General features: G+C 38.4%; 3 protein-coding genes across 4 annotated transcripts in view; all 3 read left to right on the top strand.

Moving 5' to 3' along the window:
- Positions 1–404: 404 nt before the first annotated feature.
- hspa4a (heat shock protein 4a) lies at positions 405–16,501 on the top strand. Its single transcript, XM_016246747.1, has 20 exons — positions 405–731; positions 2,899–2,956; positions 3,045–3,185; positions 3,298–3,420; positions 4,330–4,429; positions 4,690–4,823; positions 6,165–6,409; positions 6,557–6,633; positions 6,726–6,877; positions 8,408–8,514; positions 8,594–8,727; positions 9,481–9,662; positions 10,303–10,395; positions 11,295–11,453; positions 12,690–12,815; positions 12,904–13,011; positions 13,093–13,212; positions 14,082–14,243; positions 15,303–15,405; positions 16,497–16,501. The coding sequence occupies exons 1-20, from the start codon at positions 625–627 to the stop codon at positions 16,499–16,501; spliced, it is 2,436 nt and encodes an 811-aa protein (XP_016102233.1). The 5' UTR covers positions 405–624.
- Positions 16,392–21,698, top strand: LOC107562179 (uncharacterized). Of its 2 annotated transcripts, none has more exons than XM_016246767.1 (11): positions 16,392–16,612; positions 16,685–16,760; positions 18,442–18,520; positions 18,667–18,715; positions 18,802–18,924; positions 19,078–19,203; positions 19,327–19,378; positions 20,540–20,592; positions 20,691–20,767; positions 20,934–21,206; positions 21,297–21,698. In XM_016246767.1, the coding sequence occupies exons 1-11, from the start codon at positions 16,537–16,539 to the stop codon at positions 21,309–21,311; spliced, it is 999 nt and encodes a 332-aa protein (XP_016102253.1). In that variant the 5' UTR covers positions 16,392–16,536; the 3' UTR covers positions 21,312–21,698. The 2 variants fall into 2 exon arrangements, with proteins under 2 accessions (XP_016102253.1, XP_016102252.1); XM_016246766.1 differs by having other exon boundaries at positions 16,393–16,612; positions 18,664–18,715.
- A 184-nt stretch (positions 21,699–21,882) lies between these two features.
- The window catches only part of fnip1 (folliculin interacting protein 1), a 42,210-nt gene continuing 39,820 nt past the window's right edge, over positions 21,883–24,272 (top strand). The window contains exon 1 of the mRNA XM_016246765.1: positions 21,883–22,063. Within this exon, the coding sequence (XP_016102251.1) occupies positions 21,975–22,063 (89 nt within the window). The 5' untranslated portion in view covers positions 21,883–21,974. The remainder of the gene's footprint in view (positions 22,064–24,272) is intronic.

Below are 24,272 nucleotides of genomic sequence, written 5' to 3' on the forward strand. Positions count from 1 at the left end.
ATAAGTGTTTTTATAGTTTTTGTATAACCAACAAGTGTTATTGCAGTACCACTGAGACACTATTCTAGTTTTTGTTAATATTTTAAATTCGATATTAATATTTTCTGTTTTAGTAAACGTTTTAGTAATTTTAGTGTGTTTTGTCATTTGTATATCTCGCAGTTTTAACTTTATTTAACTTTAGTTATTTTAAATGTTAAAATATTTTAAATGAGAAATGCTGCCTTGGCAACTATTGTTATCTTATTTAGTTAATGTTTATTTTATTTATAGTAATAAAAATGTTTGGGGTTTGGTTTTAGTTGAAGATGATAAGCCTGACGTACACTCGCTCTTGATTGGCTGGATTTGTCGCGGTTACGTCACTCACGGAAAGCTCCAGAGCTATCTAGAACTCCCGAACTCTCGCGATAAGACGGTTGACGTGAACTCCGGCAGCTTTACCCTTCCATGCAGCAGTCAGCCGGTCTCTGCATCGAGAATTATGAAATCGCGCTAAACACGACTTTTAGGAATAACAAGCTTAGCTACGCGCCTCCGTGACTGTTATATATATTTTTAAAAGGACACGTCTCGCTAGTATCCAGTATTTTAGCTGTACGTTAGTTGTGATTTCCAGTGAAGATGTCAGTGGTGGGATTTGATGTTGGCTTCCAGAGCTGTTATGTTGCTGTGGCTCGGGCCGGAGGAATAGAGACCGTAGCGAACGAATACAGCGACCGATGTACACCGTAAGTTGTATACTGCCTCTTCTTAAAGACTGAATGTGTTGTAAAACTGACCTGTCACAAGCCATTCACGCGTGGACCGTGAAAGAAGCATGTTTTCTTTCATTATGTCGTTCGATTTGATCTGACTAGCGTCTAGCTGGTTAACACATACTCCCATCGCTATGGTATCGGATTAATATTGGCTGTAAATACGGCAGCAGTTGTTCATTGTGATGAGAGAGCGGTTAACGGTCGGTTAGCCTCGTGCTACAGCGTGGCTCGTGCAGCTGATGTGACGTCACACCGGCGCCGCAGGAACATTCTAGCACATTTTAATAAGGCCGCTCTGAAACCGACAGACAGAGCTATTCCTTATGCAGCTCTTATTATTATTATGTCGAGTATATCGTTTTAGCATTTGCATGACTTTGTCATGTTAACTAGTGTTAAATAATATTCTGATGCACCAAGGAAATGTCTAGAGTTAATAGGAGTTAATGGCAAGCTGATCTAAGAGAAGTCAGTGTGATTTGTGTTGTAGTTGATGCTTTGCTGCTGTAAATGAGCCCTCAAAGACAGAACAGAACCTCAGTCAAACAGACAAGGTTATAAATCGAAAAAAAAAACACACAAATCCAAATAACTTGAATTTTATCACCACTGGTAGTTATAAAATTACTTTTTGGAATTGGGGTGTCTTTACTTCAAAGAGAAAATCTTAATAAATAGTGCTGTTGTGTATTAAATCATGCTTTGAGTTGTAACTATGTCTAATGTGTTTAAAATGTGCTTGGCTTATAACAATGATATACCACTCTAATGAAAGATTAGGCTGCTAGTTAAAGGCACAATATGTAATTTTCGCCTCTGGAGGGCGCGTATTCAAAATAAACAAATAGACAAAGGTGTAGTTTGATGAGGCAGCGACTGAGTGTGGAATCATGGGAGTTGTGGTCTGCATCCCCACAGCCGATGCAATCCGACGGGACTCGGGCAGAAATCATGTTCATGGATGAGCTAATGATTTATTAATGTAGTAGAATGAAGCAGGGTGAGGCTGAAAGCTGTTGAAGCGAAACGAGGCGCTGAACGAGCGTGAGTGTGTGGGGTAAAGCAGCGGAGCTTTTATAATGCCACAGTCGACCGCTTCCGCTGCTTCCGGTCGTGTGTATGTGGGGTAAAGCAGCGGAGCTTTTATTATGCCACAGTCGACCGCTTCCGCTGGTTCCGGGTGTGGGTATGTGGGGTAAAGCAGCGTAGCTTTTATTATGCCACAGTCGAGCTATAACACTGTGGTTTTTGGATATTTTAATAAAAAAATCTTACATACTGTGCCTTTTAATGGAATAGTTTATCCAAGAAATGTTCAGCAAATTTCCTCACCCTCAGGCCATTCAAGATGTAGATGAGATGATTTCTTCATCAGATTTGGAGAAATGTAGCATTGCATCACTTGCTCACCAATGGCTCCTCTGCAGTGAATGGGTGCCGTCAGAATGAGAGCCCAAACAGCTGATAAAAAAAACATCACAATAATCCACTCCAGTCCAGCAATTAATGTCTTGAGAAACCGAACGCTGCATGTTTGTAAGAAACTAATTAATCAAGACATTTTTAACTTTGAATCATTGTTTCCAGCTAAAATATAAATCCATAATAACACTTCCTCCAGTGAAAAAGTCGTTTGGTTTGAATCAGGAGATAAATCTGCACAGATCAAGCACCGTTTACAACCCAAAGAACAAACAGCTCTAAACAAATAAATGGGATTTTGATGTCTTTTTTCACTGGAGGAAGCGATATCATGGATAATGGACTTTTGGTATTTGGTTAAAAAATAGTTAAAACGCCTTAATGATGGATTTGTTTCTTACAAACACGCAGCTTTTTGCTTCACAAGATGTTAATTGATGGACTGGAGTGGTGTGGATTGTGATGTTTTTATCAGCTGTTTGGACTCTCATTCTGACGGCACCCATTCACTGCAGAGGAGCCATTGCTGAGACACTGATGCAATGCTACATTTCTCCAAATCTGATGAAGAAACAAACTCACCTACATCTTGGATGGCCTTTACATTTTCAGCAATTTAAAAGCTATTCTTTTAAGGAGCATGAAGTTAAAGTTTCAAGAACAATGATTTATTAAGATCGTTCTAAATTGATGTGTGATGATGTGCTCTTTTCAGGTCATTCGTGTCATTCGGTCCTCGTAATCGATCGATAGGGGCAGCCGCCAAAAGCCAGGTAGATGTTTATTTATTTTAAATAAATAAGAAAACATATTGCATGGATGGGGAGAAGTTGTAATGGTAATTTCTGCTCTCATAACAAGGTGGTCACAAACTGCAAGAACACTGTGCAGGGTTTTAAGCGATTCCATGGCAGGGCGTTTAGTGACCCGTATGTTCAGGCGGCAAAGTCCAGCCTGGTCTTTGATCTCGCTCAGATGCCAACTGGAACCACTGGTATTAAGGTAAGACTAATTAAACAGCAGAGATCATGCCAGATAGTCACGCGTATGTTGTAACAGCTGCTCTGTTCAGTTGTGGCTATTTCACAGTGCGTTATGCTGTCTGTCTCCACAGGTCATGTATATGGAGGAGGAGAAGGTGTTCAGCATTGAGCAGGTCACTGCCATGCTGCTGAACAAACTGAAGGAGACCGCTGAAGCTGCGCTCAAGAAACCCGTGGCAGACTGCGTCATCTCTGTACGCCTCTTCTGTCTTTCTAAGTCTACTTAAAATATTCTTCTTTAGAACTGCTAAATGCAAAGAGTGGTGTGGTCATCTTCTGTAAGAGCTGTGATATATGAGGCTGTCAATAACATCATATAGATGGCACTTGGGAAAAGGCAGATTTAAATTCCGAATACTAAAAGTAATCACATGGCGTGTGTGTTAAATACACTTTTGTTAACCTAACCACAATGAAAGCATGCAAACCGAGTCAAACTTCAGTACTAATGGCAGATTTTGAAACTCTTATCTCAACTGCTTGATTGTTTTATTGTCAGAAATATAAACTTTATTATTGCCCATATATTAAAAGTTAGATACATATATTACATCATACTTAACCTGCGTGCACACAGTACACTTTTGTAAAGCTGTGTGTATGTATATGTGTGTATATATATATATATATATATATATATATGTGTCTGTCTAATTTTATCGGCAAACAAAGTATATACACATAAGGCGATACATACTATGTTGCGAATCTCAACGCTTGATTGCTTGTATCATCACAAAATGTAAATTCTATTATTCCCTAACTTTAATCTGCTAAATGTGACAGTATGGTGTGAAGATATTAAGATATTATATATATTAACATTATGATTTTATGTAAAATTAAAATGTATTCTGCTTTGAATACATTTGCCTTCACCTCACATCAGCGTTTTTCGCCTCTGATTTGATTTTGAGTTGAGCATTTCTCACTTCTGATTCTCTTGCTGTTTGTTCTGCTCCATTGTCAGTCCCAGAAACATCAATGATGTAATTTTCAGAATATTGCATTATGCATGTTTTTATTTCTTAGGTGTTGTAGTTACTATGTAATGAATGTGAGTAGTTAGTGTTTCTTTTTGTTTTTTTCATGCTCTTGCATAGGTTCCCAGCTTCTTTACTGATGCCGAGAGAAGATCAGTCATGGATGCGGCACAGATCGCAGGCCTGAACTGTCTCAGACTCATGAATGACACTACAGCAGGTAAGATAATTCAGATGCATTTAGTTCACCCAAAAATGAAACCTCTGTCATTGTCATGCCAGACCTATATCAGTTCTGTGAAACACAAAGGAAAAAGTTATGCTGAATATTTGAGCTATTCCTTTTCCAACAAAACAGAAATGTATTGAACTGCGTCAAGCACCCAAAGCGTTAAAAATACAAGCAAATAAGTGTTTCCTTATGACTCTTTTAACTCTACTTTTAGTTTTAAGAGTTTAATGTGTTAACTTTAATTGTAGTTGCGCTGGCGTATGGGATCTACAAACAGGACCTGCCTGCTCCTGAGGAAAAGCCCAGGACTGTGGTGTTCGTGGATGTTGGCCACGCTGGTTACCAGGTCTCTGTGTGTGCCTTTAACAAGGGCAAGTTGAAGGTGAGGCTTTTTCTCCACATACTTTCTGTGGTGGTCGTTCTTAACCGTCACAGCATGTTAATATTCTGGGCAGGGTTAGGTTATTATTGTTAACTAAATCTAAAACTATTAAAACATAAAATAAAATGATTAGATGGAAAAACTAAACTGAATTTATTAAAAAAAATGTTATACTTTAAGTTGAAGCACTAAAATTACTAACTGGAAAGAAAAAAAACAACAAAAACTAAAGCGAAACCGAAACTAAAAGTGAAATTAAACCTTTAAAAGTGACATTAAACCTGAATAGTAATTTAAAATAAACAAAAGCTAATAAAAATTACAAAAGCACTTAACAAAAAAAAACAGTAAGTATAAAAATAAAAGCTTAAAATATTAACTAATTATAATAGCATATACATGATACTACAACAACATGAATTTAGATTGGAATGCTCAATCACACTATTATTATTATTATTATTAGAGGTGGGTCAAGCTTAAATCTGCTTCGTGAGATCAGCTATAATTAAATTTTTCTATGTGCTTTTATAAATTTAGATAAAAACATTTCAGAGAATAGCTGTGACACGTAATTGCTAAGAAGAGTTTGAGCTCTGATGACGACACGGCTGTTTCACGTTTGATGACAGCGTTTGACATGCATTTCACGTTTATTCTGGCACCTTTAGTTCTGCTAGTGCTTACAGTTCTGGGCTTTATCACAGTACAATAAATAACCTATTCAGTGAAACATGAATCTGTAAATACATTGAAGTGTCTGTATTTGACATATCGCATGTGTTTAAGTATTGGACTACACGGGTATCTCGGCCATCTTGACCGTATTATGTTTGACTTGTTAAACACTATTAATTGAAAATAATATATATATATATATCTAATATTTTTATTATGTTGACACTTTGCTTAATTTACTTGTCTAGCATCATGAAATTCCCTTAAAATATTAAATAATAAATATTATTGAGACAAAATATAGTTCATTAATTTCATTAGGAAAAAAAAAAGTCACTTAGTCTGTTTTGACTGCCGAGGATCACAAGGGAACTAAATTAGGAAAACCCAAGGGTTAAAGCACTGATTTTGTAACAACTTCTACATAAGTAAATTACTTAAGTAATATTGGACTCCAGATTGTTGGCCAATGTACACATGCATGTCTAGTTCCATGAGTTTTACTTTTATGTCATGTCGACACCCGCTTTCTGTTCTATTTTAGAGCATGCATATGCTATATGAATGACTCTTAAGAAACCGTTTTTAAAATGTGTAGTTTTGCACAGTCTAATTGGTAGCAACAGTTTGACCCTCAGTGCTTCTGTTGGCTGATTAACGTAGGTCCTGGGTTCTGCGTTTGATCCTGAGCTGGGTGGTAAAGACTTCGATGAAGTGCTGGTCAAGTACTTCTGTGAGGAATTTGCGCAGAAGTACAAGCTGGATGTGCGATCGAAGCCCCGCGCTCTGGTGCGTCTCTACCAGGAGTGCGAGAAACTGAAGAAACTCATGAGCGCCAACTCCTCGGACTTGCCACTCAACATTGAATGCTTCATGAATGACATCGACGTCTCAGGCACGCTCAACAGGTTAGTAACCACATGCCAACAGCTAAACTAGGAGCTTGATGTCAGGCACTGAACTGTGATGGGGAGATGTTTGTGCATTATGATGTCAGTGGGTTAATTAGTTAAAATACCATGTCTAATAATATCTTGATGACTCTCTTGTTCCAGAGGCAAGTTTGAGGAGTTCTGTGCCGAGCTGCTGGCCAAGGTGGAAGCTCCGCTGCGCAGCATCATGGAACAGACCAGTGAGTACAAGCGCTTTTGCATTTAGCAGCGTGTCTTTCCCGTCAAGCAGTGATGCAACTGTAGTGATTCCCCCCCCCCCTCCTATAACCAGGACTGAAGAAAGAGGACATCTATGCAGTGGAGATCATGGGTGGCGCCTCCAGGACTCCAGCCATCAAAGACAGAATCAGCAAATTTTTCGGAAAGGAACTGAGTACGACGTTGAATGCGGACGAGGCTGTGGCCAGAGGATGTGCACTGCAAGTTAGTTCTCAGTCATGGACTTTTTGACGGCCGATGCCGATATCTTAGAGCGCAGAGTGGCACATGGCTGATATAAACTCGATATATATCACACTATTTAATTCAAAGATAGTAAACACATGCATAGCAATTGCTGTAATTTTAATTTAAAAATGAATAAAAATTCAGTTGATTTAAAAAAAAAAAAAAAAAAATCTGTAAAATAATTAAGGGATAATCCATCGCTGTAATTTACTAATTTAATGCACGGCATGGAGGCAATGAACCACCTGACACGAAGCAGTGCATTAAATTAATTTAATGCACCACTAGTCATGCATTATCCTGCTTATACCATGGACATTTGCCAGCACTGACAAGTTAAAGCGGTTAATGATGTTTGCAGTGCAATATTTGACCGGAACAGTAAATATTACGGCTATTTTCATCAGTTATGGCTCATTATTCTGCCCGCTTTAAATCAGACACAGAGATGAAATGAGCAATAGGTAAGTGTAAGATCGCATTTATTTGAATTAATAAATTATAGCATTAATTTGAATTAATTATCGATCAAGAAAGAGAGATGAAAGTTGTGTGTGTGAAATACCTGCATCTGTGCGTCTCTCTCTACAAACAATGAAGCGGTTTAGTTACTTCAGAAACAGCGTGTTTACCTCCTTGTTGCTGAGAAATATAATTTAGTATCAAAGCTATTTTATTAATAAAAGTCGCGGAGCAGCGTTAACGACAAGTTTCTGTACTCACAAATGTTTCTGTGTGTGTGCATCAATGAAAGCAGCGCGTTAATATAGAACGATGATTAAACTGACTTGGAACTACCTGTGCATTAAACAGTTTTAATGTATACCTGCCAGCCAATTAGAATCCAGTATTCAGACAGACCATGGTATAAAGTGATTCTATTACGTTTTTTCCCCCACCACAAATAATGAAATTGGTAGCAATATGAATAAAAAGGAAGTAAGCGCTGTAACTAACAGTGCACTCCGTAATCTGTTTTTCGATCACTGGTGTCCAGCGACAGGACTGCTCTCCTGTCTACGGTCAGTTCTCACAGACCGACTGTTAAACACTGTACACTGTACACGGAGAACAGGACCGGATAAACTGAAATAGTCAATTCTACTCATAGATCTGAAGCGTGCTGTTGGATCATTACTGTAAACTTCTTTGTGACTGCACGTTACTAGAACAAATGGTGCAACCAAACGAAGTACAGAGTTACAAAGGAGCTAGTAGTTATTAAGCCTTAAGTGTGAAATTTACTTTCCAATTTAAGTAAGAACTGGCTGTGCAACCCTACCAGGCTACTAACAAAATGCAAGTAGCTACATTTAAAATGATATTAAACAGCTTCAATGTATAATTATCAGATTAAATACTTTTGTAATCACAGAATTGTGAAAATAACTTCCTGTGATGGTTTGTACCACCAGTACAACACCAGAGTTAATTTTTCTGTTGTTTCTCATAATAACTGCCTACAGTGTTTCCTAGTGTTGCAAACTAATGTTTATTGTTCCTCAGTGTGCAATCCTGTCGCCCGCCTTCAAAGTGCGCGAGTTTTCCATCACAGAAGTGGTTCCCTACCCCATCTCTCTGAAGTGGACCTCAGCAGCTGATGAAGGCATCAGGTGCGTTCTTGGTTCTGTGTGTGTCGTGATTAACTCTTAGTTCACTGTTTTAAAAGTCACATGCTGTCTTGCACTGCAGTGATTGCGAAGTTTTCCCGAAGAACCATGCCGCCCCCTTCTCTAAAGTGTTAACTTTCTACCGGAGGGAGCCTTTCTCTTTAGAGGCCTACTACAACAATTCCAAAGAGTTGCCATATCCGGATCCTACCATAGGTGTGTTGGGAATGCTCTGCACAGTACTGCTTCATTTAGTACATTACACTAGTCCACACAAAACAAAATCATATTCAGAAGCCTATTGTTTTACTCTAATAACGTGTGAAAATAACAAACAAACAGGTTGCATTTTATTTCACAGTACGTGCATTTGTAAACATTTTTTAATTTGCAATTTATTTTTATCGTTTAATGATTTTCCATTAAAGACTTTGTAATGTAGCATAGAGTGTAAGTGCATTGATTCAGCAACCACAGTCGCAAACAATATAGTTGAGATTCATGTTTGGCTTTAATACAGTTCATCACTGAGAAGGTTTGCTCACAGGTTTATTCGCAGCAAACTGCACAAGCGGCCCTGTGAAGGAAGCGCAATGGAGATCGCTAAACTTCAACATACTTGTTTGTCAATGTTTTCAAATCATCAGTGCATTTTTTGCAGTGCAGAGAGTGTGTGTGCGCTCCAGATGATTGTGTTGCCAGGTTGTGAAGATGGGCTGAAAAAGTCCATCTAAGAGTTTGCATACATTATTGGGAGTTTAATCTCTTGATATCTGGCAATCCCAAGCAAGAAAGCTTGTGGAGGCTTGTTATCAATGCAAGATAATATAAATGTCAAATAAAAAACTATGTTTTCAGGATTCAATCAGCGAGCTAGCTTTACAGACGATTATGCTTAATCGAGAGAACCATAAATCATGATTCTGATTAATTGTGCAACCCTATTGACTGATTTTTGCCTGCCCGCAGGCCAGTTTACTATCCAGAAGGTGGTGCCTCAGCCGTCAGGCGAGAGCTCCAAGGTGAAGGTGAAGGTGCGTGTGAATGTGCACGGGGTCTTCAGTGTGTCCAACGCCTCACTGGTGGAGGTTGTGAAGTCTGCTGAGGGAGAGGAACCCATGGAGATGGACACTCCAGCCAAAGAAGATGAGGTAAAGTCATCACTGCTGATGGCATTTCTAATGGTTTTGTCTATCCCATCACATCAGGGGATCCACTTGGCGCAGAGCAGTTAGCTCTAAAGCATTAGCTGTAAAAATGTGACTTGTTTTGTGAGCATTAGTAAAAAATTTAAACGTGGAAGGGAATCCTCTTACTGTCGTTCTGCGTGTGTACAGAATACAGGAGTCTCTCCTGAAATGAATACTGTTGAGATTGATAACCATAACTGAAGCTTATATGGAAGCTCATTTCTGCTACAGAATAAAAATATATAAAAAAATAAGGTCTTTGCAAATTTCTCACAATTTAGATTTCTCAAAATTGCAAATTTGTATCTTGCAGTTGCAAGTTCTAAACTCAAAATTCTGACTTTTCCCCCCACTGGATTCAAAAGTGTGAAGGGGTAGGGGGGGAAAGGTCAGAATTGTGAGCCTAAAAAGTCGCAGTTGCTATTATTATTAATTTATTTTTCATTCTGTGGTGGAAATAATCTTCCATACATTTACACTTGTGAGATGCAAAAACAAAAGTTTATAGGACCATTCAATATGACTCCTAAAGCTCGAGTGTGTTTGTGGCCATAGCCATTTACAAGACCCTGTGAACATTCATTGTATTTGCTCCTTAAAGAACAAGATGCAAGTGGATCAGGAAGTACAGAAGGCTCAAGGGGATGATCAGAAAGAACATGCTGATAAGAAATCAGACACTGAAGACATGGAGGTGTGTGAATACACTTGCACACCAACACCAAATATACAGCATTTCAACAAATACAAAGCATGCGTTTCCAATTGCAGCCTGCCTGTTGTGCATGTAAAGTTCATTTCTTCTGACAGACTGATGCTTTTATTATTTGTATTTTATTGTCATATGAAATATCTAAATAATGTAAAAGAAACCGAGGAAGAAAAAAGGGACATAAAATCAAAAATGTCATTTTTAAATGGCATTGTACAGCTTGTATGTGCCCTCATATGAATATTATACCAGGCTTATGTTTGAGAAGACCCAAATTTTGCATTGGCAACCCAACACGGTACCAAAAGTGAACTGCATTGGTCCGATTTCATACAAAATGATTCAAATGACACTGGTAGGAAAAATGAGCAATTTTGGTTTATAACTGTAATTTGTTGGTTTCAGACTCTCGACAGCCAGTTATTCACTGCAGGAAACACATTGTTGTGATTGTCATGCTTTGTAGTCTGGACAGTCTTTGAACGTTGCATAGTTTCAATGGTGTTTTTCACAATACACATTGTTTCAAAGCAGCTTTACAGAAGATTTAAGTGGCAGTGGTGAACTGGAGATCTGTAGCTAGAGAAATAACTCCATAAGGTGGAGAGGAAAACTTTGAGAGAAACAAATAAATGTTGATTTGACCAAAATACACAGTACAGGAAGAGTCATGTGATTGATTAAACAGACATAATGCGTTGGAGTACTGCATCACTTCGCCTGTTTAATGGTAAAACAGAGTTTGATTGGACACAATTTGACATCAGTAACACAGATATGGGAGCCTTTTTTTCCCCTTTGAAACCCACAACCCACCACTGCTCTACAACACAATGTTTGCAATGAAAAATGGGAAATTAACTAACTATAATGACTTTTAGACTTCAACAGAAGACAACAAACAGGAGGAGAAGAAGAATGAACAGCCTCCACAAGCCAAGAAAGCCAAAGTGAAAACAAAGACAGTGGATCTGCCCATCGAGAACAGCCTGAACTGGCAGCTGGCCGGTGAAGCGCTCAATCTGTTCATGGAGAATGAGGTACGGCACAATGCGCAAAGCACTCGAACCACACCACAGCGATCAGTTTCTCTGATTAGCGTTCTGTAGGAGAAGCTAGAGCTGCACGATTTGTTTCAAAAAGAGATCATGATTCTCCCACGATTCTGAACTAAAGTAAAATAACATGTAATTTACTAGAGGCTGTAATTGCTGCAGTCTATTAAAATGTTTAATTTGAATGAATTATTTAAGAAAAATTGGTTTGAATGAATGATTCAATGATTCACTCATAAATACTTAACTTGTTTCATTACTGGATGAATCCGTGTTTTTGCACGAATCTTTAAAATGAATGAATCAATGACAGTCAATTGTCGCCACCTAGTGTCAATCAACTCAAACGTTATTTGAAGAGCTAAATACTTTTTAAAAGGTGATTTACTCCATTTGGATTGCTACAGTAGACGTCAGTGTTTATATCCAAACTATAAACCTTTATCCCAGTACTTCTGTGATTAATATGAATGACTGTGTCGTTGAAAAGAAGCTGTTTGTGAAGCTGTTTCGGCAGCGCGAACGCAGATTTGAATGTTTCGGCATGACTTTGACAACGATTTGCCTGTGTCTATTACACATTTGACATTTAGAAATAAGATCACGTGGGGGTTTTATTCGAGATTGCAGACTTTTGACGATTAATCGTGCAGCTTTAGGGGAAACACTGAAGGATTTGTTCCCTTTTGTATGTGCATGAAACACCACTCACACAAAAGTCACTTTTAAAATCAAGCAACTTTTCTTCTTTTTTCATCTTCATATTGCTTGATAAAGCTTACTGGAATATAAAAATGACTTAATCAGTGCTGGGTAGATTACTTACAAATTGTAGTTTGTTACTGATTACGGATTACATGATAACTGTAGTTAGTAACTTAATCAAGGTTACTCATTTTAGGTTATTATTATAAATTACCTTTGATCTAATTTACCATTAAATGTAACATAGAAATAACAAAGCAAAGAGAAAGAAAATATATTCCAATTTTTTATATCAACATCATAAAATGCATTGAACATTACATTACACCAGTGTTTCCTGAACTGGGCTTAATTTAAGAACTACAGTGCATTTGTAAGTGAAAATGAACAATTAATTAAATCATAAAAATCTAAAATAAACATAATTTAAACACTTGAACACTGATAAATGACTGTCTGCCAATCCAGGCGCCTCTTCTAGAGTTGGTTGCTGACGTTGTGTTTTCTTGCCTGTAGGGGAAGATGATTATGCAGGATAAGCTGGAGAAAGAAAGAAACGATGCAAAGAACTATGTGGAGGAATATGTTTATGAAATGAGAGACAAACTGCACGGAGTGCTGGAGAACTTTGTCAGCGAGGCTGTGAGTATCTACATGCATTTGCCTTCATTCATAAAGATACCTGTGTTTATAAGTGATGGTTTTTATTAAGCAACGTCTTTCAATTCAGGATCGAGATTCTTTCTCCTTGAAACTGGAGGACACTGAAAACTGGTTGTATGAAGAAGGAGAGGACCAGCAGAAGCAAGTATACATCGATAAACTGGTGGAGTTGAAGGTAGGTGTGACTGATTTGTTGACATTTGAAATCGTCAACCTTTTAAAAAGAATGAACAAAAAAAAAAACGTTTGCTCCTAGAAACTGGGAGAGCCGATTCAGAAGCGATACACGGAGGCAGAGGAGCGGCCAAAAGCTTTGGATGAGCTCGGAAGGCAAATCCAGCAGTACACGAAAGTCGTCGAGGCTTATAAGGCCAAGGTAATCACTCGTTAAGTCCAGTCACATTTATTTATATAGCGTTTTATACAATACAGACTTTTTCAAAGCAGCTTCACATTAGCAAACCGTAAAATAAAAGTAATAATATTGTTAAATTGAAACATTTAACTTCAGCTGAAAAGCAGCTCTACAAAAAGACAAGTCTTTTTTTTTCAGCTCAAGATTTAGTTAATTTCAATAACCGTCAAAGTTAGTGCTTGTTTTGTTTTCATCCAATATGTCAGTGCAATTGAATCGATAAAATTACTGAATATTAAAGGTAGGGTAGGTGATTTCGGAGAGGCTAGCAATAGCACGCTAGCTTTGAATGCATAAGATCTCACCCTCCCTGCAAATCACTCTCCAAAGCCACGCCTCCTCTAAAATACAGGCAGCGACATGATGAGAGATGGTGTTGGTGGAGGATTGAATGCAACGCTGTCAGATTACGTCATGTCGCAAAAAAATTATGATAACGGCTGCCATTCTCGCTCGCTCTGCAGTAGCGTAATGGAAAGCGCTGATGATGCAGCATGTCTGCGTGAACCGGGTGCATGCAGGTTTGCAAATACATACACTGACAGGCAGGTAGGACAGCCTATCGTAGCCCTCGGACTGAGAGATATGATTGGACGAACATTTTATGTGCTATGACTTCCACAGACCATATAAATACATTTAGACCAGTTAAATTAGTGATTGCTGTTGGGATGTGAAGAGACTTTCAACCAGCATAACAAAAAAATGTTTTGAACCAGATAACCTACCCTGCCTTTTAAGTGTCTTTTAAACCCCATTAGTTTCTTTCATAGGGTAACATTGTTGAAAACATTTGGATGAATCACATTATTTGTTATCTCTAAACTCAGGATGAGCTGTATGATCATTTGGATGAGCTGGAGATGATGAAGGTGGACAAGCAGGTGAATGAAACCATGACCTGGATGAACAACAAAATGAATCTGCAAAGCAAACAGGGTCTCAGCCAGGACCCTGTGGTTAAAGCTCAAGAGATTCAGGCCAAAACAAAGGTACAAACTTCATTTAGTATTTTGGTTATCCGTATGGCTCAAAATCAGCTAAGGGGTACTTAAATGTAACAAATCATGTAAAAATGTATTATGTTTTATTGTAAAATGATAGTGAGAAGATACTGATCAAACTACATTATATTAAAAACACCCGTCAAGTTCCAGAAATGTCAGCATATGAGAGTTAAATTGGACGACTACATGGACTCACACTCATTTAACAGTTCTAATCTATCGCCAAAATTAGGAAAAATTATTGAAAATATTCAAATTAGGAATGCCAGAATCCTAGTCAGAATGTGTGGTTTGTACATAAAAAAACAAAAACGATGTATTATGTAACTCCTTGTGTATTACGTACATTAAGGTCTCTGACAACAGCATGTTTAAGCCGCTCAGGCCGCTATTTTCTCCTTCTCAGAAAGATGACGATGACGTAGTCAAAACTGCAGCTGAGCTGCAGAATTAAATTTCTATTCTTTTAATTCAGCTACGAGGTCATGCTATGACGTATCAATCTGATACGAGTTCGCAGATCACAGTTCTCCAAACTCGAACTTTGGAACACAGCGACTTCGCATGAGCTTGCTTTTCCGCTCGTCCGCTTTTGCATGCGTATGATGGACGCGATAATGTGTGTAAGGGGTGAGAATATGTTTGATTTCTGGGTATTATAAAACACCTTGGAGATGTTCGAAATGGTTTTTGTGTAGCTCATTATACTTATTTTACAGAATGAAGCTAATTTCATGACTTCTCTGACATGTTTGGCTTGTCAAAAATGTTACGTTCTGTAACATTTACTGTTGCAAACTTAACTTTTTTTGTAAATCAAGTTCATTTTTATTAGGTAAGGAGTGGTTTTGATGCACAAAGTTGTCTTTATTGTCTCTTATAACACAAATCTTTTATTTAAACCCATGAAAATGCAGATCCTGCTGTAAATACTCATGAAAAATCACTTTTTAAACCTGTTGTTTCAGTCCCCTTAGCAGGTTTTGACCCATGTATGTCCTCTTGAGAACTGAATCTTCTAACTATATCTTCATCGTTACACAGGAGCTGTATTCTGCTTGCAATCATATCGTCACCAAACCCAAGCCCAAAGTGGAGCCTCCAAAGGAGGAGACTGCAGCCGAACAGAATGGCCCTCAAGCCCAAAGTCTCCCAGCTCTGAAATACTTCAGTCCTGCAGGATCAACACTTACTGAAGGTCTCTGGATTGTGTTTCACAGCTACAGCACAATTATTGGTTTGCAAATTTATTCACATGACATTTGTAAGCATTTCAGTTCATATTATTTAAAGGGCTAATACAGAAGAAGGTTTCCCAGCTCTATTATCCTTTTATGGCAGCTAAGCGCTTAATTACCTCACGGCTTCATATGTATTAGGACCTCTGATCTATAATAGATAACATTTATAGATCAGTGATTAGGACTTATACTAACGTTGCCTGGTAACGTTCCTCGAGCGCTCTGCGATTAATTTGTAGGCCACGCCCACTTTAACGACCGCAACAGTTAAAACTCGGGTTTGTGCGCTTGAAGTATAGCTTCTCAAGTACGCTTGTAGTGTAGCTTCTGAAGTATGCTTGTTAGGAAAGCGTCGAGTAAATGCATGAAATGTAATCGGGTGTATAAATTATAAAACTGAAATGAGTTCACTACTCAAAAGTGCAGAAGTATGCATCATAAGCAGTCAAATTGGTGAGGCTGATTAGGCATGATATTTTATGATATATGTTAACTTCCTCCGAGATATTTCAAGTGAATATTTTATTTTAAGTGTTTTGGGAATCCCTGCATAACATGAACAAACATTAATAAACATGAAAACAGCAGTGATATTACACAAGCCCAAAGTCTCCCAGCTCTGAAATACTTCAGTCCTGCAGAATCAACACTTACTGAAGGTCTCTGGATTGTGTTTCACAGCTACAGCACAATTATTGGTTTGCAAATTTATTCACATGACATTTGTAAGCATTTCAGTTCATATTATTTAAAGGGCTAATACAGAAGAAGGTTTCCCAGCTCTATTATCATTTTATGGCAGCTAAGCGCTTAATTACCTCACGGCTTCATATGTATTAGGACCTCTGATCTATAATAGATAACATTTATAGATCAGGTGATTAGGACTTATACTAACGTTGCCTGGTAACGTTCCTCGAGCGCTCTGCGATTAATTTGTAGGCCACGCCCACTTTAACGACCGCAACAGTTAAAGCTCGGGTTTGTGCGCTTGTAGTATAGCTTCTCAAGTACGCTTGTAGTGTAGCTTCTGAAGTATGCTTGTTAGGAAAGCGTCTAGTGGAAAACACCCCGGGCGCAACGCGACGCCGATGAGAGCTGCGCCGTGCTACAGTACGAAGCGGTTCACCTCTAGTCCTGCGCTGCTTATCGACACGTTATAACTTGTCATTCTTTAACTCCTAGGTTTTCAAAGGCATGGGGCTAAACGCAGCGCTCGCCAGCTTTCGAAGTTAAAAGCATACGGATGCAACAAAGACAGGTTTGATTTCTGCCAAATGCACTAAAGTTATGCCTGTGAATGAATCATGAATATTAATGAAGAGAAATCTGTGAGCCTTTCAAACAAGAGCTTTAGGATTCGTCCCAGTTTGCCTACTTATATTCTACGCCTTAAAAGTATGTTGTTGTTTTTAATTGAGAAAACGTAGATGCTTTGAGTTTGTAGCAGAGAAGTAGATAAACCTCGGGACGAGCTGCGCTCTCTCGCATAGTTCCGTCTGTCACGGTTATCGTCCTCGTATACGGTGTTGGGGTAACGCGTTACAAGTAACGCGAGTTACGTAATCAGATTACTTTTTCAAGTAACTAGTAAAGTAACGCATTACTTTTTAATTTACAAGAGAATATCGAAGTTACTTTTTCAAATAAGTAACGCAAGTTACTTTTTTCCCCCCAATTTAGTGATTGACAGCTCTCCTGTCCACATGTTGAGAGAAATCAGATGTTAAAATAAATATGAATATGCATTAAATCATCTCACACACACACACACACACACACAAAATACACAGATTCAGTATTCCTCAAAATGAATAAAAATAATGCAACTCGGATTATGATTAATTAATCGAATTATCGAACCTGCAATAATTAATTGTTAAACAACACAAATATGCTTTATGTATTTAATCCCATTCTATATGCTTCTGAGCTTCGGTGATCCAGGTCAGCCGTACTAATAAGCACAAATTACTCTAGACGAACATTTGTGTCTTTTTTTTTATTCTGCTGAAGAGTGTTGATATTTCTTCTTCTGCATTCTACGGTACGGACGTGGATGTACTTTCCCTTCAGCCTGAGGCGCATTCGTTTCACTTTTGGTGTGAAAAGGCTTTTATATTTGCCAAAAATATATATTTTTTTATTTTAAAAACAAACAAGCAAGCCCTGTCCAGATTCACTTCTCAAACTATTTTGATCTGCCAGTTTCATGCAGTGAACTCTGCTCCTGTTTTTGCGTAATGATCTGATTTGATCTGAGCTGCATCAATGTTGTTGCCAGTGTTGGGAAGGTTACTTTGGAAATTACAAATTACCCTATTTAAAATGTAATAAGTAGTGTAACCATTCCAATCACTTTATTAACATTACAGTAGTGCTCAACACTAATTACTGTCAGACTTTCAAAATCCTTCATCACTTGAATTAAGATGATAAACATTTAATTTTAAAGCACAGCCACCACAAAATCCGACTTTAGCACCGCTTTTTACTTTGAGATCGTTGTGAGGTTAAATACAGATTTAAATTCATAAGATATAGTTTAATGGCTATGATGCTGTTTTTGAAATCAAATCTTTGCATAGTTATGACAAGAAACACTGGCATCTAACAATGCCTTGGGGAAAAAAAGTTAATCTTAAAAAAATAAAGCATATACGTAAACCCAAATAGGAAATAAAACCGTTATCGAATAAGCATGTGTCCTGAAATATTGGTGTCTCATATTTTAAAGCAGTCATATTTTGAGTTAAAGCAAATATGTGATTTTGGGTGCAGCCTCATTCAAGTCTCGCATACACATGTGGAACATTATCATGCGAGGCAGCATGAACTACTTAATATTCATGAGCTAAACCACTGGCACGGTGGAAGATGGTTATGAGCATCATGTTTGCTACTAATGCGATAAATGTGTTTCTTTATTCTGCGAATTTCAGTTCCAGAGCTATAAAGGCAGGTGGAAGATGTCTGAATGGCCAGTCGTTGATTTCAGGATGCAGGAGAGGTCATGCTGAGGTACGAGCGCTCTGATATCACTGCTGAGCTCTAACAAGGAGTTTGTGTGAATGAGTCTAAAGTCTGCAAGCTGTACGAGTCAGACTGGGTCTGCAGACAGCCATATGGTGTCTAGTAGTGTAACAACTCTCCTCTGCTCTCAGCAGGGCATGTCGACTCCCAGTGCCTCCAAGGACTTCAGCCAGGACTCCACAAGTTGGTTTTGAAGCGCCCTGTTCAATGCTTTGAGTGGTTATATTTCCTCACGGACCTATGCAGATCTGTTCTCTGTTCTTGACCAGGTCTCACGATGCCCTCTGGTGTTTCCAGCTTCTTGCTGGATTGCTTGGATGTAGATTCTCCAGCTTCAAACACGGACTCCACGCTTTCATCCATCGAGGAGTTTCGCAAAACTGACAATTATGGTATAATTAGTTTTAGAACTCTGATTAAAAGAAGATTAGTTCAGCCAAAAATGTATGTCTGAGTGTGTCTCGGAAGAAATCATTAGATGCAATATTTGACTTTCTAGTGCTTTCAGTGAACATTACTGTTTGGGTATCTCTCATGACACTCAGATGAGGGGACAGCCTTACTTGATGAAGATGGGATGATGAACACCGTGAAAAACTCAACTCTTCTAGATCACAGCCATGCGCAGGAGTTAGCGCTGCAGCAGCCTCCAAATCTCTCCTCCATTCTCGGTATGTCATGGCTGTTTATCATTCATAGCTGCTATTAATGCAGCGACTGCTGATGCATTTCACACAAATGTTTTAGCGCCGTGTTGTCAATATGAAAGGCTGTTTGACATTTATTTTATGCAGAACTATCATTAAACCCTGCTGAAGAGAAATCGTTTTCTTTGTCACCTATTTGGTAAGGCCTTTATAAATGCATATATACACAGACTATTCAAATTGTGTGTGTATGTGTGTGTGTATATATATATATGTGTGTGTGTGTGTGTGTGTATGTATTGGGGAAGTCGTGGTCTAATGGTTAGAGAGTCGGACTCATAACCCAAGGTTGTGGGTTCGAGTCTCGTACCGGCAGGGATTGTAGGTGGGGGGAGTGAATGTACAGCGCTCTCTCCCACCTTCAATACCACGACTGAGGTGCCCTTGAGCAAGGCACCAAACCCCCAACTGCTCCCCGGGCACCGCAGCATAAATGGCTGCCCACTGCTCCGGGTGTGTGTTCACTGCTGTGTGTGTGCTCTTTGGATGGGTTAAATGCAGAGCACTAATTCTGAGTATGGGTCACCATACTTGGCCACATGTCACTTCACTCACTCACTTTATGTATGTATGTGTATATATATGAGAGAGTACTTGTCAAAAGTTTGGAAACATGATTTTAAAAAGTTTTTAATGAAGTCTCTTCTGCTCATCAAGGCTGCATTTATTTGATTAAAAATACAGTAAAAACAGTAATATTACGAAATATTATTGTCATTTGAAATAGCTATTTTCTATGTGAATATATTGTAAAATGTAATTTATTTCTGTGATGTGCAGCTGTATTTTCAGCATCATTCCTCCAGTCTTCAGTGTCACATGATCTTCAGAAATCAGTATAATATTCTGATTTGCTGCTTAATTATTATTGATGATCAGTTATTAATAATGGTTTACATTTTTATCAATGTTTTTGCAGCTTAATATTTTGTGGAATTTTTATTTTTTTAAATTCTGGATTCTTTGATAAATAAAGTTCAAAAGAACAGCGTTTATTTGAAATAGAATCTTTTGTAACATTATAAATATTTTCACTCATTTTTCATATTTGCTGAATAAAAAGCATTCATTTCTATTAAACACACACACGTCACAGGGAAAAATTACATTTTAAAATATATTACAATAGAAATGTTTTTTTTTTAAAATTGTAATTGTAATTTATTTTGAGCCTTGTTGAGTACAAGAGACTTCATTAAAAACATTAAAAAATCGTAATGTTTCCAAACCTTTGACAAGCACTGTATAATATGTGCTGAAGGTCATCACAAAGAATGTACTTTAATGATATATTTCTCAGCCTCTCTCCTTTACGTGTGCCCTCTGAAACCTTGGCATCAGATATTGCATCAGGTACTTGAGTTTCACTCCGTGGAAGTTTTAAATACTGTAGACTTTCTTTTTTTGTTTTTTTAAAAAATGAAATAAAGCTCTGTTTCTGCTGTTTGCAGGATGTGTGTTCAAATCAGCTAATGAGAGAACACCTGTGAATACTAGGGTTGTAGTTCTTTCCCCTGTTGTGAAAAAGGTGATTAATACTGCATTACGTCTTTCATATTATGCCTATGTATGGTCACATTCATAAGTGCTTCCCTCTTGCATTCTACTAGAAGTGAGGAATGCTCCTGATGGTCACTGTGTCTGTACATACAGCAGAACCTCAACAGGATAACGAGAAACCCCTTTCTTTTCAGTGTTTTGCAGAACAGGAAAAGCCAATAAAATGCAGAAAAGTGACGTTCAGCGATATTGTGAGCATTCGGAATGTATCGAGCCATAAACGTGGTAAAACAGACCAGCAGGACTCTGGAGTAAAGCCGGTTCACGCAAGCGGAAGCGTGTCGGTGGAACCCAGAGACATTTCCTCATGGCCTGTGACGGTTTTTGACTTTGCAAATGAGCGTGAGAGAGAAGCCTTTTTCCAGAGACTGAAACAAACACGCTCCTTTAAGTTTCCTGCCAAACCGGTAATTTTCTTGTCTCATTTCCCCGTATTGACATTTTTCAAATCTAAATGGAATTCATGTTCCTTGTGTGTGCATTTGTGCTCTTTCTAGATAACCTCTGTCTGAGGACTTCAGTCTTGCTCACAAGATTACTGGATCATCGCCTCTGACCAGCAGAGGGCAGTCAACACCTGCTTAAAGCTAATACAAACATTAGTGTGTGAGTTTAATGGCCATGCAGTGTTTCGAAGACCTCGAGATGGATGAACACGTGCGCACTGGAGCGAGACCGTTCAAAGAGCTGAATCGAGAAGAACTTACCTGATGATTTTAATGCACAGTCAGCAAAATGAGAAAGCAACAATGCCTTGCAGTGATTGTGGAATAGATGTGTACATGCCAAATATAGGTTTTAAATGGAAAGAGAGCTTTACAAATTAAATTATTTAAATGAGATGTTTAGGTAAAAGATGTATGCGTACTAAAAGACGAATAAAGAACATTCTTATTGTGCATTTGATCTTTCTTTTAATGTTTTCGTGTGAAATACAGCTTCCAAAACATCAACACAGCCATTCTGACCACGTGGTCCACGAACCAAAATATCAGCCAATCAGGAAAGCGGAGGGGAGCGCAGCGAACACTCGACCAATCAGAGAGCAGTGGCGTTGCCAAGCAGCTCGTGTGACTAACGGCAGTCATATGACTGGCCCACAAATGGAGTCCGTCTGCGGGAGTCGAGTGTGGCTCGAGAGTTAAACACAAAAACTCCAGAATTGTGGGTCCATTATGGCCCCCACGTTATTTCATAAACTCTTCAACAAAAGAAACGCGTTCTCGCCGCCCGCGAAATGCAGCAAAGAGGACGCGGTGCTCAGGTACGTGTCGAGCTTTTCTTCTCCAGCTTCCGGAGAGCAGCAACAGAACAGATTCTCCTGAATCAGTGTGACATATTCTGCTGGGGTTCTGTTGATATGTACATGTATGCAGCTTGGAGTCGTGTGTGTGTGTGTGTGTTTATGGCTGCGTCAGGTTATCTCCATCTGTAGCCTGAATGTTTAGCCTCATGCTAACGTTAGTTAGCTTCAGTCGACGCTGCCTGTTGGTTTATGTCACCGAATCTGACTAGCCTAGAGTCCTAGATTTTTCTTTCTCTCTCTAAATGTACTCAGAATTTTCTGTTGGCGATGATAAAGGCAGCTGCTAAGTCTCTGGCGTGCATTGAGTTCGTCTGCCTGAAACATGCAGGTCATACGGGGACGCAGATGCACGTAATAAGCGTCACCACGTTCCTGCTATCAGACTGTGTGCGTGCGTGCGTGCGTGTGTGTGAGAGTGTAAGTGTGTGTGAGAGAGTGTAAGTGTGTGTGCGAGAGTGTAAGTGTGTGTGTGTGTGTGTAAGTGTGTGTGCGAGAGTGTAAGTGTGTGTGTAGAGTGTGAGTGTAAGTGTGTGAGAGTGTAAGTGTGTGTGTGTGAGAGTGTAAGTGTGTGTGTGTGTGTGAGAGAGTGTAAATGTGTGTGTGTGTGAGAGTATAAGTGTGTGTGTGTGAGAGTGTAAGTGTGTGTGTGTGAGAGTATAAGTGTGTGTGTGTGAGAGTATAAGTGTGTGTGTGTGAGAGAGTATAAGTGTGTGTGTGAGAGAGTATAAGTGTGTGTGTGTGAGAGTATAAGTGTGTGTGTGTGAGAGGTGTGTGTGTGTGTGAGTGTAAATGTGTGTGTGTGTGTGAGTGTAAATGTGTGTGTGTGAGTGTAAGTGTGTGTGTGTGTGTGTGTGTGTGTGTGTGAGTGTAAATGTGTGTGAGTGTGTAAATGTGTGTGAGTGTAAGTGTGTAAATGTGTGAGTGTAAGTGTGTAAATGTGTAAGTGTGTGTGTGTGTGTAAATGTGTGAGTGTAAGTGTGTGTAAATGTGTGTAATTTCTAAGAACTATAATTGACAGCATACACAAACAAAAAATCTGCTTTTCTAAAACAAGTAAAATTCAGTAATAAAAAAAAAAGGCAAACAACAGCACAAATAAATGCAATAGAATAAAGAGAGCTATGAAACTAAGTTTTTCAGGTTAAGTAAGTTTTTATTCAGGTAAGACACCTGTGTTATTTTACATTTGATTACTTTAATTTCTTTAGTCTTCATTGTAAAAATTAAATACAGATTAATGCGTACCATTAAAGTTATAAAACGTATTCAGTCAAGAGCAGAAAGTGATTTTCTTTGTCTTTGGTTCTTTGATTAACATGACAGACAGCAGCAGGAATATTGGACTGCGGTCCCTTTAAGAGTTTATCCACGGACTCAATATACTGTTTCTCTTTCTCAACTATATAACGTTCCAAAACTGACTGTGTTTAACTGGATACTCGCCAAGACGGACATTTTGACATCATTTTGTATGTATTTGAATGTTTTAGCGCAGTTAGCCACTCATTTTGGTATTTGTGGCTCACAAGCTGTTTGAGACTGAGCGCGGACTGTGCGCTCCACTAATATAGATCAGTTCTGGTGTGCGAGCGTTTCGTGTAAGCGTGAAACCTGCAGGAATGATTATAATGCGCAATTAGGGGTATGCGATATTGACAAATTATATCTCGATATTTTCTGGGATTTTATCGATAACGATAATTAGACGATATTTTGCTGAGTGTGTTATTGTGCTGGTATCTTAAGGACTGCCGAAGACAGCTGGCTCCTAAAGTTTTTAATATTCTTCATATTCTGTGTGGTGGTCGGTTCATACTGATAGAAATTAATCTTTTCCAATAAGTTTAAACTGATTTTTGCATTTTATGGGCATTTTTACCTTTTATAAAGCCATTTTCTCTAAAAGTGTCCATTATCTTTTGAGTCAAATTCTTACATTTAATCAGGGAATTAGATTAATAAGACATTTGGGCTGTTACCAAGCAAATTAAATCAACACAGAAGCTGCACTTGAAGTGGCGTTTAGATGTATTTACACACATGTATTTTGTTTAATGCAAGACATGAATGCATTTAACCTGCAGTTACAAATGCATAAATAATGTTTTGATATATTAAACATAAAACGTTGAATACCGATATTTGAAATAATTTAAAACATGAAAAA

This window comes from Sinocyclocheilus grahami, unplaced genomic scaffold, assembly GCF_001515645.1.
Source record: "Sinocyclocheilus grahami isolate Dianchi unplaced genomic scaffold, SAMN03320097.WGS_v1.1 scaffold810.1, whole genome shotgun sequence".
Classification (NCBI taxonomy): Eukaryota; Metazoa; Chordata; class Actinopteri; order Cypriniformes; family Cyprinidae; genus Sinocyclocheilus; species Sinocyclocheilus grahami.